At 41.8% G+C, this 15,152-nt stretch overlaps 1 protein-coding gene across 6 annotated transcripts in view; it reads right to left on the reverse strand.

Moving 5' to 3' along the window:
- Positions 1–15,152, reverse strand: part of FAM13A (family with sequence similarity 13 member A) — a 775,968-nt gene that overhangs the window by 466,392 nt on the left and 294,424 nt on the right. For all 6 annotated transcript variants that reach the window (XM_053703428.1, XM_053703423.1, XM_053703425.1 and 3 more), the window contains one exon: positions 9,868–9,942. In XM_053703428.1, the coding sequence (XP_053559403.1) occupies positions 9,868–9,942 (75 nt within the window). The remainder of the gene's footprint in view (positions 1–9,867; positions 9,943–15,152) is intronic.

Consider the following 15,152-nt stretch of genomic DNA (forward strand, 5'->3'; position numbering starts at 1 on the left):
GGAGAGACCACTCCCCCAGGTGAAAAGATTGCCTGCTGAGGAAGTCTGCTTCCCAGTTGTCCACACACGGAATGTGGATCGCTGACAGCATACAGTTGTGGGTCTCCGCCCTTTACAGGATCTGAGAAACCTCTCTCATCGCTAAGGAACTCCTCATTCTTCCCTGATGGTTCATGTAGGCTACCAAAGTTATATTGTCTGATTGGAATCTGATAAACTGGAACGAATCCAGAAGGGGCCAAGCCTTCAGGGCATTGAAGATTACCCGAAGTTCCAAGATATTGATCGGCAACTTGGACTTCTCCTGAGTCCACATACCCTGTGCCTTTCTGGCACCCTAAACAGCTCCCCAGCCAGATAGACTTGCGTCCGTAGTCACAATCTTCCAGGACTGTCTCAAGAAACCTGTGCCTTGGGATAGGTGATCTTGAGAGAGCCACCAAGAGAGCCAATCTCTCGACAGGCTGTCCAGAATTATCTGTTGGGACAGGTCTGAATAGTCGCCGTTCCATTGTCCCAGCATGCATAGTTGTAAGGGTCTGAGATGAGGCCAAGACACCATGAGGCCAATCACCTCCATACACTGGGCCACCGAAGGACTTAGGGAGGCCTGGAGGGCAAGGCAAGCTGATGTTAGCTTGCAACGTCTCTGATCTGTTAGAAAGATCTTCATGGATACTGAGTCTAGAACTGTACCCAGAAAATTCACCCTGGTATTTGGAGTAAGAGAACTCTTTTCCGAGTTTATCGTCCTTCCATGTGACTGAAGAAGACTTAGAAGGAATTCCGAGTGCTCCCTTGCTAGATGAAAATATGGTGCCTGTACCAAGATATCATCCAGGTAAGGTACTACTGCGATACCTTGTGTTCTCGCAAACCGCTAGGAGAGCTCCCAGAACCTTCGTAAATATTCTTGGAGCAGTAGCTAAGCCAAACGGAAGTGCTATGAACTGGAAGTGTTGGTCCAGAAATGCAAACCTCAGGAATTGAAAATGTTCCTTGTGTATCAGAACGTGAAGGTATGCATCCTTTAAGTCTATGGTAGTCAAAAACTGTCCTTCCTGAACCAGAGGTAGTATTGATCTTATTGCCTCCATCTTGAAGGATGGGAAACTTAAAAATTTGTTTAAAAACTTCAAGTACAGAAGTGGACAAAAAAGTTTCCTCCTTTTTTGGGACCAAGAAAAAAAGGTTTGAATAAAACCCCAGACCTCTTTCTGATGCAGGTACAGTGACAATTACTCCTAAAGAGACTAGATCCCGTACGCAACCTAAAAAGGCAGTTCTCTTCTCTGGTCTTGTAGACAGTCTGGAGAGAAGGAATCTGCCCCATGGCGGATAGGACTTGAATCCAATCTGGTATCCTTGAGATACGACCTCCATGACCCAAGGGTCCTGAACATCCTGAAACCAAGCATCTGAGAAAAACAGAATTTATGCTTACCTGATAAATTACTTTCTCCAACAGTGTGTCCGGTCCACGGCGTCATACTTACTTGTGGGATATCTCTTCCCCAACAGGAAATGGCAAAGAGTCCCAGCAAAGCTGGCCATATAGTCCCTCCTAGGCTCCGCCCACCCCAGTCATTCGACCGACGGACAGGAGGAAATATATATAGGAGAAACCATATGGTACCGTGGTGACTGTAGTTAGAGAAAATAATTCATCAGACATGATTAAAAAACCAGGGCGGGCCGTGGACCGGACACACCGTTGGAGAAAGTAATTTATCAGGTAAGCATAAATTCTGTTTTCTCCAACATTGGTGTGTCCGGTCCACGGCGTCATCCTTACTTGTGGGAACCAATACCAAAGCTTTAGGACACGGATGAAGGGAGGGAGCAAATCAGGTTACCTAAACGGAAGGCACCACAGCTTGCAAAACCTTTCTCCCAAAAATAGCCTCCGAAGAAGCAAAAGTATCAAATTTGTAAAATTTGGCAAAAGTGTGCAGTGAAGACCAAGTCGCTGCCTTACATATCTGGTCAACAGAAGCCTCGTTCTTGAAGGCCCATGTGGAAGCCACAGCCCTAGTGGAGTGAGCTGTGATTCTTTCAGGAGGCTGCCGTCCGGCAGTCTCATAAGCCAATCGGATGATGCTTTTAAGCCAAAAGGAAAGAGAGGTAGAAGTCGCTTTTTGACCTCTCCTTTTACCAGAATAAACAACAAACAAGGAAGATGTTTGTCTGAAATCTTTTGTAGCCTCTAAATAGAATTTTAGAGCACGGACTACGTCCAAATTGTGTAACAAACGTTCCTTCTTTGAAACTGGATTCAGACATAAAGAAGGTACAACTATCTCCTGGTTAATATTTTTGTTAGAAACAACCTTAGGAAGAAAACCAGGCTTAGTACGCAAAACCACCTCATCTGCATGGAACACCAGATAGGGCGGAGAACACTGCAGAGCAGATAACTCTGAAAACAAAACTTTCCAAGATAGTAACTTAATATCTATGGAATGTAAAGGTTCAAACGGAACCCCTTGAAGAACTGAAAGAACTAGATTTAGACTCCAGGGAGGAGTCAAAGGTCTGTAAACAGGCTTGATCCTAACCAGAGCCTGAACAAATGCTTGAACATCTGGCACAGCTGCCAGTCTTTTGTGTAGTAAGACAGATAAAGCAGAGATCTGTCCCTTTAGAGAACTTGCAGATAATCCTTTCTCCAAACCTTCTTGTAGAAAGGAGAGAATCTTAGGAATTTTTATCTTATTCCATGGGAATCCTTTGGATTCACACCAACAGATATATCTTTTCCATATTTTATGGTAAATCTTTCTAGTTACCGGTTTTCTGGCCTGAACCAGAGTATCTATCACAGAATCTGAAAACCCACGCTTCGATAGAATCAAGCGTTCAATCTCCAAGCCGTCAGCTGGAGGGAGACCAGATTTGGATGTTCAAATGGACCCTGAACAAGAAGGTCCTGTCTCAAAGGTAGCTTCCATGGTGGAACCGATGACATATTCACCAGGTCTGCATACCAAGTCCTGCGTGGCCATGCAGGAGCTATCAAGATCACAGAGGCCCTCTCCTGATTGATCCTGGCTACCAGCCTGGGAATGAGAGGAAACGGTGGAAATACATAAGCTAGGTTGAAGGTCCAAGGTGCTACTAGTGCATCTACTAGAGTCGCCTTGGGATCCCTGGATCTGGACCCGTAGCAAGGAACCTTGAAGTTCTGACGAGACGCCATCAGATCCATGTCTGGAATGCCCCATAATTGGGTTAATTGGGCAAAGATATCCGGGTGGAGTTCCCACTCCCCCGGATGGAATGTCTGACGACTCAGAAAATCCGCCTCCCAGTTTTCCACACCTGGGATGTGGATCGCAGACAGGTGGCAGGAGTGATCCTCCGCCCATTGAATTATTTTGGTCACTTCTTTCATCGCCAGGGAACTCCTTGTTCCCCCCTGATGATTGATATACGCAACGGTCGTCATGTTGTCTGATTGGAACCTTATGAATCTGGCCTTTGCTAGTTGAGGCCAAGCCCTGAGAGCATTGAATATCGCTCTCAGTTCCAGAATGTTTATCGGAAGAAGAGACTCTTCCCGAGACCATAGACCCTGAGCTTTCAGGAATTCCCAGACCGCGCCCCAGCCCACTAGACTGGCGTCGGTCGTGACAATGACCCACTCTGGTCTGCGGAAGCTCATTCCCTGGGACAGATGGTCCAGGGTCAGCCACCAACGGAGTGAATCTCTGGTCTTCTGATCTACTTGAATCATTGGAGACAAGTCTGTATAGTCCCCATTCCACTGTTTGAGCATGCACAGTTGTAATGGTCTTAGATGAATTCGTGCAAAAGGAACTATGTCCATTGCTGCAACCATCAACCCTACTACTTCCATGCACTGCGCTATGGAAGGACGAGGAACAGAATGAAGAACTTGACAAGAGCTTAGAAGTTTTGATTTTCTGACCTCTGTCAGAAAAATCCTCATTTCTAAGGAATCTATTATTGTTCCCAAGAAGGGAACTCTTGTCGACGGAGACAGAGAACTTTTTTCTATGTTCACCTTCCATCCGTGTGATCTGAGAAAGGCCAGAACGATGTCTGTATGAGCCTTTGCTTTTGACAGGGACGACGCTTGTATTAGAATGTCGTCCAAGTAAGGTACTACTGCAATGCCCCTCGGTCTTAGAACCGCTAGAAGGGACCCTAGCACCTTTGTGAAAATCCTTGGAGCAGTGGCTAACCCGAATGGGAGGGCCACAAACTGGTAATGCTTGTCCAGAAAAGCGAACCTTAGGAACTGATGATGTTCTTTGTGGATAGGAATATGTAGGTACGCATCCTTTAGATCCACGGTAGTCATAAATTGACTTTCCTGGATAGTGGGTAGAATCGTTCAAATGGTTTCCATCTTGAACGATGGTACCCTGAGAAATTTGTTTAGGATCTTCAAATCCAAAATTGGTCTGAAAGTTCCCTCTTTTTTGGGAACTACGAACAGATTGGAATAAAATCCCATTCCTTGTTCCTTTATTGGAACTGGGTGTATCACTCCCATCTTTAACAGGTCTTCTACACAATGTAATAATGCCTGTCTCTTTATTTGGTTTGAGGATAAGTGAGACATGTGGAACCTTCCCCTTGGGGGTAGTTCCTTGAATTCCAGGAGATAACCTTGAGAAACTATTTCTAGCGCCCAGGGATCCTGAACATCTCTTGCCCAAGCCTGAGCAAAGAGAGAGAGTCTGCCCCCCACTAGATCCGGTCCCGGATCGGGGGCTACTCCTTCATGCTGTTTTGTTAGCAGCGGCAGGCTTCTTGGCCTGCTTACCCTTGTTCCAGCCTTGCATCGGTTTCCAGGCTGGTTTGGGTTGTGAGGCATTACCCTCTTGCTTAGAGGATGCAGAATTAGAGGCCGGTCCTTTCCTGAAATTGCGAAAGGAACGAAAATTAGACTTATTTTTGGCCTTGAAAGGCCTATCTTGTGGAAGGGCGTGGCCCTTTCCCCCAGTGATGTCTGAAATAATCTCTTTCAATTCTGGTCCAAATAGAGTTTTACCTTTGAAAGGGATGTTAAGCAATTTTGTCTTGGATGACACATCCGCTGACCAAGACTTTAGCCAAAGCGCTCTGCGCGCCACGATAGCAAACCCTGAATTTTTCGCTGCTAATCTAGCTAATTGCAAAGCGGCATCTAAAATAAAAGAGTTAGCCAATTTAAGTGTGTGAACTCTGTCCATAACCTCCTCATATGGAGTCTCTCTACTGAGCGACTTTTCTAGTTCCTCGAACCAGAACCACGCTGCTGTAGTGACAGGAACAATGCACGAAATGGGTTGTAGAAGGTAACCTTGCTGTACAAAAATCTTTTTAAGCAAACCTTCCAATTTTTTATCCATAGGATCTTTGAAAGCACAACTATCTTCGATAGGAATAGTAGTGCGCTTGTTTAGAGTAGAAACTGCCCCCTCGACCTTAGGGACTGTCTGCCATAAGTCCTTTCTGGGGTCGACCATAGGAAATAATTTCTTAAATATAGGGGGGGGGGAACAAAAGGTATGCCAGGCTTTTCCCACTCCTTATTTACTATGTCCGCCACCCGCTTGGGTATAGGAAAAGCGTCGGGGTGCACCGGAATCTCTAGGAACTTGTCCATCTTGTATAATTTCTCTGGAATGACCAAGTTGTCACAATCATCCAGAGTAGATAACACCTCCTTAAGCAGTGCACGGAGATGTTCTAATTTAAATTTAAATATCACAACATCAGGTTCAGCTTGTTGAGAAATTTTTCCTGAATCTGAAATTTCTCCATCTGACAAAACCTCCCTCATGGCCCCTTCAGATTGGTGTGAGGGTATGACAGAACAATTATCATCAGCGCCCTCCTGCTCTTCAGTGTTTAAAACAGAGCAATCGCGCTTTCTCTGATAAGTAGGCATTTTGGATAAAATATTTGCTATGGAGTTATCCATTACAGCCGTCAACTGTTGCATGGTAATAAGCATTGGCGCACTAGATGTACTAGGGGCCTCCTGCGTGGGCAAAACTGGTGTAGACACAGTAGGAGATGATGTAGTATCATGTTTACTCCCCTCATCTGAGGAATCATCTTGGGCAATTTCATTATCTGTGGCAGTACTGTCCTTACTTTGGCACAATTATCACATAAATTTAAATGGGGAGACACATTGGCTTTCATACATATAGAACATAGCTTATCTGAAGGTACAGACATGTTAAACAGGCTTAAACTTGTCAACAAAGCACAAAAAACGTTTTAAAACAAAACCGTTACTGTCTCTTTAAATTTTAAACAGAAAACACTTTATTACTGAATATGTGAAAAAGTATGAAGGAATTGTTCAAAAATTACCAAAATTTCACCACAGTGTCTTAAAGCATTAATAGTATTGCACACCAAATTTCAGAGCTTTATCCCTTAAAATAACGGAACCGGAGCCGTTTACAAATTTAACCCCTATACAGTCCCAGCTATAGCCTTTGCTGAGACCCAACCAAGCCCAGAGGGGAATACGATACCAATTGACGCCTTCTAGAAGCTTTTCCAGCAAATTTCAGATCCTCACACATGCATCTGCATGCCCTGCTCTCAAAAAACAACTGCGCAGTAATGGCGCGAAAATGAGGCTCAGTCTACAACTAGGAAGGCCCCCTGACTGGAAAAGGTGTCTAACATAGTGCCTGCCGTTTAATAAACGTTCCCCAAGTTTATAAATGCAAATTGTCAGCATAAATATGAATAAAATGCCCAAATAAAGCAATCGATTTAGCCCATAAAAATGTCTACCAGTTTTTTAGCCCATATTAAACCCTTTATTCTGTTTGTTTGACTAAGAAAATGGCTTACCGGTCCCCATGAGGGGAAATGACAGCCTTCCAGCATTACATCGTTTTGTTAGAAATATGGCTAGTCATACCTTAAGCAGAAAAGTCTGCTAACTGCTTCCCCCAACTGAAGTTACTTCATCTCAACAGTCCTATGTGGAAACAGCAATCGATTTTAGTTACTGTCTGCTAAAATCATCTTCCTCTCACAAACAGAAATCTTCATCCTTTTCTGTTTCAGAGTAAATAGTACATACCAGCACTATTTTAAAATAACAAACACTTGATAGAAGAATAAAAACTACATTTAAACACCAAAAAACTCTTAACCATCTCAGTGGAGATGTTGCCTGTGCAACGGCAAAGAGAATGACTGGGGTGGGCGGAGCCTAGGAGGGACTATATGGCCAGCTTTGCTGGGACTCTTTGCCATTTCCTGTTGGGGAAGAGATATCCCACAAGTAAGGATGACGCCGTGGACCGGACACACCAATGTTGGAGAAAGTGACAATCTGTCCCCTACTCGATCTGATCCCGGATAGGGGGCCGCCCCTTCATGCTGATTTGTTATCGGCGGGCTTCTTTGTCTGTTTGGACTTGTTCAAGGACTGAGCCTGGTTCCAAGTACCCTTGAGCTTGGATGAGGTCCCTTAGGTCTGTTCGTAGTATCAGAGTCCTCCATAGCTTTGGTATGCAATTCCACAGATGGAATAAAAAAACGTTACAAAAAACAAGCGTTTTTAATATAAAACAGGCACCTTTACAATCCCAATGGCTGAGGTACTCACCACCTCCTATACCCAGACAAATGATCAGTAAAATACTCTCCTCAGAAGTGCTGTCTGCAGCAGGATCGCAAAAAAGTGAAAGAGACCGCACCCGGTCATGTAGTGCGCAAGACAGGGCTTCCCCAGCTATGCAAAAGAGTGCTAAGCTAATATGAGCTGCGCAACACTCAAAATCTAAAGTGAAACCTGTCTGTTCCAAAGCCAAAAGCACACAGTCTTATGAGCCCAAACCTAATGCAGAACATAAGACATTAACCCTTGATCCTATGGAGGTATAGAAGCGTCACACTGTGACCCTATACAGGAGTCCCTGCTATAACAATAAAACAGACTTACCCTCTAGGATCCATGCTGTAGAACAGATACAGCCTCTCAAGTATGACAGCCTTGTAGTGATGCTCTGACATGGATCTGAGTAATTAAAAGCAAGCAGTGAAACTCGTCAACACGATTGCTTAGGAGTTGTTGGCTAACAGTCTGGATGGTTTCGCAGAAAAACTTTCCCTGCATGTCCACACTCTAACTTTCATCAATACTCTCACTGAGAGGTTTATATTATTACTTAAAATTCCAGTCCTCTCTTGAAGGGAACATACCCATTATAGGACTATCCAAATCTTCTGACACTTCTCTGCCACCTCCTCTAGTGATGAAAGGCAAAGAATGACTTGGAGGATAGGGGAAGTGGCAGGGATATTTAAGGCTTTTGGCTGGGGTGTCTGACTCCTCCTGGTGGCCAGGTGTTGTATTTCCCAACAGTAAGGAATAAAGTTGTGGACCCCAGAGACAGAACTTTTTTTCACTTTCTGCGATGAGATTTTTTTTAGTGAAAATTTTTCTGCAGGTCATTTTTAAATAAAATAAAATTGAAAATTTGTCAGTTACACTAAAGCACCAGATCAATTGCAATGTGTTGGTTAACTGGAGAATAAAGCAATATTTAAAGTTGTATAATCTAGTGCAGTAGCTGAAAATTGCATTGCAAATAAGCTGCAGACAAAAAAAGTAATTGTAAAATGTCTCTTGAATTAATTTGTTTCCTTTTCTCTTAGTGTAACATAGAAATGTTGTAATGAAAAAGGTGCATTGCTCATATAAACATCTTACATTCAGAGAAATACACCTTTGCAGACTGTGAAAAGCTAGGGAACGAGCTTGCAAAAATCTCAGAACCAGACAACAATCAATGCACTTCTGCTTTGCAGCACTACTGCATATTTGACTGTTGTCTTCAAACAGCACTTTGCTCTGGATGCACTGTGTTAAGAAAAACTTATACAATGTAGCCAGAGAACAGCTCTGTTTAAAAATTACAGCCTAATGTGGTGCAGCACTGAAAAGTTAAAGTGCTAACAGCTCCTGTTCTTTCTGCATACATGCTGCATTTTCTGCGATGACATCTCAGATCACTCTATGTTCTGCCTTGGGGTTGTGGACTCTCCCTACGTTATAGAAAGAAAGAAGCCCCCAGCATAAATAGCTAATAGTTCAGCCACTAAGTCAGAAACAGACTTGTTCTGAAAAGCAAAGGAATCCTCAGAGACAACAGAACCCTGTATCATTGTAAAGGATACATAGGTAAAGAAGACTCATATAAAGGCAAGCAGATGAAATAACAACCAGGCCACAAACAGAAGACCTGACACCTCCTGCAACTGAAGGAAAAATAGAAAACAAACAATCTAACAGGCAAACCCCAGCTTCAACCGTCTAAGCCCCAGAAAAGAAACCCTTATCTGAGGAACCAAAAGGCTGTTTGGAAAAAAGCGATTTTCCAAACAATGTTGTTTAAGAAACAACAGACTGTAGAAAATAAATACTGCTTGGACCAAGATATCATCTTGGCCAAAACATATAGCAACATCCTAAAAATTGATTACAGATAAGAGGGTATCCCTAAATGTAGGAGAATATTCTGAGAAATGTAACCAGACCAAAGGGAAAAGCAAAAAACAGCAAAAGCAAATCTTAGATGTTCCTGGAAATAAGAACATAAAGACAAGTATTCTCAAAACATAACTAACCTCACAGAATAGTCTGAAAGTTTCCATTTCATGAGTAGGAAACTGCATATCCTTTTCTTTTTGTACCAGCATTAACATTGAACCCATGAGAAACCCAATATCTGTATTTTAGCACCCAGATTTTGAAGACTCCATGACTATGTTTTTACTAAATAATGGTGTCACTTGCACAACATGCTGGTTCTTTATAAATAAAAACATTAATTATTTTTGCTTAAAAAAATTATGTTTTGTTTACTTTACCTTTTCCAATAAGGACTGGCAAGGAATATCTCTTTCAGCCAAACGTGGAGTGAGGGACTCATCTGCATTATATTCCTACATAAAAAATGAGAATAATATTAACAGAAAAATATATATGCATTGTGACTCAAAAAAGGAATTATAAATGTTAGTATTTTATGTTCTTTAATATACAGCAGACTAATGTCATAACTATCCAGAAAGCGTTATCATCATATGTTTATAATTACATTTTTCAGTGCTTTAATTTTACAATTGCATGATATTAATCAAATTCATGTATTTAATTATTATATAAACCTAAACCTAAAACAAAGAATATAAGGCTTACAAGAATTATTCTAATTGTGAATAAAATTATCCCTTTTATTAGAAATTAAATTGAAAAATCATAGGAATAAAGCATAGACACAATGGTCATAAATTGGCAGTCACAATTTAATTTAAAAACATTTCAACATACACTTATTAATTTGTTCAAGGGGAAGGGATTATAAAAGACACAACAATTACATTGTCAATGAAAAACGCATTTTAATTTCATCATAAACATATTTTTAGAGTGTGTCATTCTTAGTTTCTGTCATACTAGCGGCAAAATATATTATGACTGCAGGAGGACAGGTTCACAAGTAAAGAACTTGTCCGCCTGTTATCCCACTTGCGATCCTGCACCGAGTGGCAAAATTTAACATTGCACAAGAAACCAACTGTAGGAGAGCAGGGCACGTCAATTACCCCAAACAAGTAAGTGTAAGGGCAATTTATCTTGCCACTTCTGAGGTGGGGGAGAGTCGAAAGAAGTTTCTGTTTCTTAAATTTATGGTTGCGAGCCTGCTCTGCAAAGCCTCAAAAGCTGAGAATGCAGCATAATAAAAAGAAACACACACACACATATATACACACACACACATATATATACACTCACACACGCAAACAAAACACAGAAACGGACGCCCTCTCAGACTGGACAGAGTACACACCCCACGTCACTGATTAGCCCCACAGCCCTGAATAATAACAGACAGCACAGTTCCCAGCAACCCAGGCAGTTTACTCCTGAGCAGCCTGGGTGACAGGCCCAAAGGGAAACTTACAAAAATAATTAACACAACACACCCTGGCCCTTGGAAGATGAGAGGTGCATGTTTACACCTGCAACTCTTATTTACTCCCCAGGACTGGAGACTTAGGCCTAAGCGACATAAAGTTCTCATTTTATAAGATTTAAATTGACTTTTAAAAGAAGTTTAGCACTCAATGAAAGTCAAACAAAAAAGAACAATTATAATATAGGATTATGGGATTCACATTAAGACGTACAAAGAGTATATATTATCCTTAACCCCTTAATGACCAGACCATTTTCAATTTTCTTACCCTTAAAGTGAAGGTAAACTTTGATGAATGAAAGCCAGTTTTTTAAAAATACTATTAAAAACAGGGGCACTTTCATTCATCAAAGTTTAAAAAACAGCCATTTTAATTAATAACTTACCTCTCTTCTTTGCACAGCCAGAGCAGCTTCCCCCTCCTGGAAATCCTCTCTTCACACGTCATCAATGACTAATCCGGCTTCCTCCAATCACAGCATGGCCTCAGGCAATGACTACCCTGGTGGGAAAGCCGTGATTGGAGGAAGCCGGATTAGTCATTGTTGACGTGCGAAGAGAGGAAATCCAGGTGGGGGAAGCTGCTCTGGCTGTGAAAAGAAAAAAAGGTTTGCTTTGTAAATTTTGATGAATGAAAGTGCCCCTGTTTTTAATAGTATTTTTAAAAAACTGGCTTTCATTCATCAAAGTTTACCTTCACTTTAAGGGTAAGAAAATTGAAAGGGATATTTTTACATTTCTGCAGTGTTTGTGTTTAGCTGTAATTTTCCTCTTACTCATTTACTGTACCCACACATATTATATACAGTTTTTCACTCCATTAAATGGACATTCTAAAGATATGATTATTTTCATCATATCTTATAATTTACTATAAAAAAAATTATAAAATATGAGGAAAAAATGGAAAACACACACTTTTTATAACTTTGACCCCCAAAATCTGTTACACATCTACAACCACCAAAAAACACCCATGCTAAATAGTTTCTAAATTTTGTCCTGAGTTTAGAAATACCCAATGTTTACATGTTCTTTGCTTTTTCTGCAAGTTATAGGGCCATAAACACAAGTAGCACTTCTATTTCCAAACCACTTTTTTTCAAAATTAGCACTAGTTACATTGAAACACTGATATCTGTCAGGAATCCCTGAATATCCCGTGACATGTATATATTTATTTTTTTAGAAGACAATGCAAAGTATTGATCTAGGCCCATTTTGGTATATTTCATACCACCATTTCACCACCAAATGCGATCAAATAAAAAAATTGTTCACTTTTTCACAAATTTTGTCACAAACTTTAGGTTTCTCACTGAAATTATTTACAAACAGCTTGTGCAATTATGTAAATGCTTCTCTGTGATCCCCTTTGTTCAGAAATAGCATATGTGGCTTTGGCGTTGCTTTTTGGCAATAAGAAGGCCGCTAAATGCCGCTTATTGCCAAAAAGCCCCCAACCTCCCTGATCCCCCCCAAACAGCTCTCTAACCCTTCCCCGCTACCTATTTGCCGCCATATTGGGTACTGGCAGCTGTCTGCCAGTACCCAGTTTGCCCTAAAAAACAGGGTTTTGGTTTTTTTTTAGGATTATAGCGTTCTCTGTAGTGTAGCTGCCCCCCCTCAATACCCCTATTCCACTCCCCCTACCAGATCCTTATATATTTAATATTTTATTTAGGTTTTCCCCCCCTCCCTCTCAAATCAGGGATTATTGGTGGCGTGCACATTGCACTTACAGGAACCAGATGCCGGGTAGCGATGGGCCGCCCACCCACCTCCCTGCTAAGCTCCCACCCACCAACGAACGGCACCATCGCAACCGGTGCAGAGAGGGCCACAGAGTGGATCTCTCTGCATCGGATGCTTGTAAAAGGGTTTGCAGGATGCCTCAATATCAAGGCATCACTGCAATATCCTGAGAGCTGCTGGAAGTGATTGGAATCGCTTCCAGCACTCAATTAGACAAATGATGTGCCAGGTACGTCCATTGTCACTAACTGACAGATTTTGCAGGATGTACCTGGTTAATTCTAGTGAGAAACAGGATATAATGTTATCACCATTTAGCTTTAACTGTTTCATGTTGTACAAAATTCTGTAGCTACAGTTGATTCATTAGTTGATATGTCACTGATTTACCTCGCTCACACAGGTTACGCCTCATAACAATAAATGCTAAGGGCCTTAATAGCACAGAAAAACGCTCCATAGCCTTTAGGGAGCTATACAGACAGGAAGGAGACATAGGGGCTGATTTATCATTGTCTGTCCGACATGATACACTGTAGCAACATCAAGCATGAATAAGGGGCTGTGACCCCGAAACGTTGCTATTTATATGTGAATAAATTGCCTGAATTGATAAAAAGTGCTGAGGACCATCTTTTTGATATATTGATCAGGTTGGGGACCTAGCAGTGTCCTCAGGTCCTGCATGCACCCCTCCATAATTGTGCTGTTCTCATTCCTTTTTTCTCTGATGTCCGACAGACATCGCTGAATGCAGACAGCATACGCTGTCGGCATTTAACATTGCACAAGCACTTCTGGTGAACTGCTTGTGCAATACTGCCCCCTGTAAATTCGCGGCCAATCGGCCGCTAGCAGGGGGTGTCAATCAACCCGATCGTATAGGATCCAGCGGATTGCAGACTGCAGCCTCAGAGGTGGCGGCCAGTTATGAAGCAGCGGTTTTAAGACTGCTGCTTCATAACTGCTGTTTCCGGCAAGCCTTCACAGGGGCATCAGGGGCCATTCGGCCCTTGATAGATCGCCCCATAGTCTTCATCCAGGAGACACATTTTAAAAAAGGCAGAGAACCCAAATTCCTTCGTGCTAAATATCAGACTGCATTCCTTTCTTCAGGGCCGACTAAAACAGGAGAGGGTATTCTAATCAAAAATACAATCCAGTTTCACCCGACACATGTAGAAAAGGACAAAGAAGGAAGATACATTCTTGTGGTTGGCGTTCTGTACAACAGATATATAACATTAGTGAACATTTACATGCCCAACCAACAACAACAACACACAGCATTGAAAACAGTCTCACAAAAAATACTAGAACTTAGGAGGGGCACGGAGTTCCTAGGAGGGGACTTCAACACACCTCTAGACCCTACCTTAGATACGTCAAGTGGCTGCTCCAGCATACCCAAAAGAGTGCTCAAATCAATGAACTCCCAATTACAACAACTCATGGTCAATGACACCTGGAGGGCATTACACCCTAGAGACAGCGATTTCACTTTCTATTCACACCCACACCAGTCATACTCTAGAATGGATTCTATTATGACAGACTCGGCCACACTCTCCCAGGTATATCATACAGCCATACTGCCACTCACATGGTCAGATCACTTGCCAGTGTTGTGCGATTTTATTTGGCCAGAAAAAACACTGCTCCCCTACATCTGGCGCCTAGACGAAAACCTTCTAAATAACCCCTTGAATACGTTAGAGAGCTAATAGAATACTTTAGGCTTAACAACACATTACAGATCACAACATCACTAATATGGGAAGCACATAAAGCTGTTATAAGAGGAGTAATGATCAAAATCAAAGCACAGCAACACAAACAGACCAGACAACTCACTAAAAGCACAAATTGCTTACTGGGAAACTGAACATAAAAAACAAACAGCATATGTTACCATATTAAAAACTCACTGACACAAGTTAGAGAAGAGCTTCAACTTAAGGAAACATAAACAAGGGCACTGCACTTGAGACAGCAATATTTTGAATATGGCAATAAACCCGGCACACTTCTAGCCAAAGCTGTCAAACAGAAATAATTTAAATCACTGATAAACAAGGTAAGCAATATAAAGACAGCACGAACATAGCAGAGACTTTGAGGCTATACTACTCCTCACTGTACAACCTAAAAGCAGCCACATCACCACTAGACCCTGACATCCACGAAAAGAACACCTTGATAGACATAGACAATTATCTAAAAGATATTGAAGTCCCAACAATTGACCCAGATGAGGCAAAATAACTAGAGTCACCCATAACTCACGAAGAAATCCTAAATGTAATAAAAGACACAACAACTGGAAAAAGCCCAGGCCCAGACGGACTTGGAATATCTTACTACAAAAAATTTGCATCACTACAAGTCCAAATTTAACAGATACATATAATACATTAC

This window comes from Bombina bombina, chromosome 2 (assembly GCF_027579735.1).
Source record: "Bombina bombina isolate aBomBom1 chromosome 2, aBomBom1.pri, whole genome shotgun sequence".
Taxonomy (NCBI): domain Eukaryota; kingdom Metazoa; phylum Chordata; class Amphibia; order Anura; family Bombinatoridae; genus Bombina; species Bombina bombina.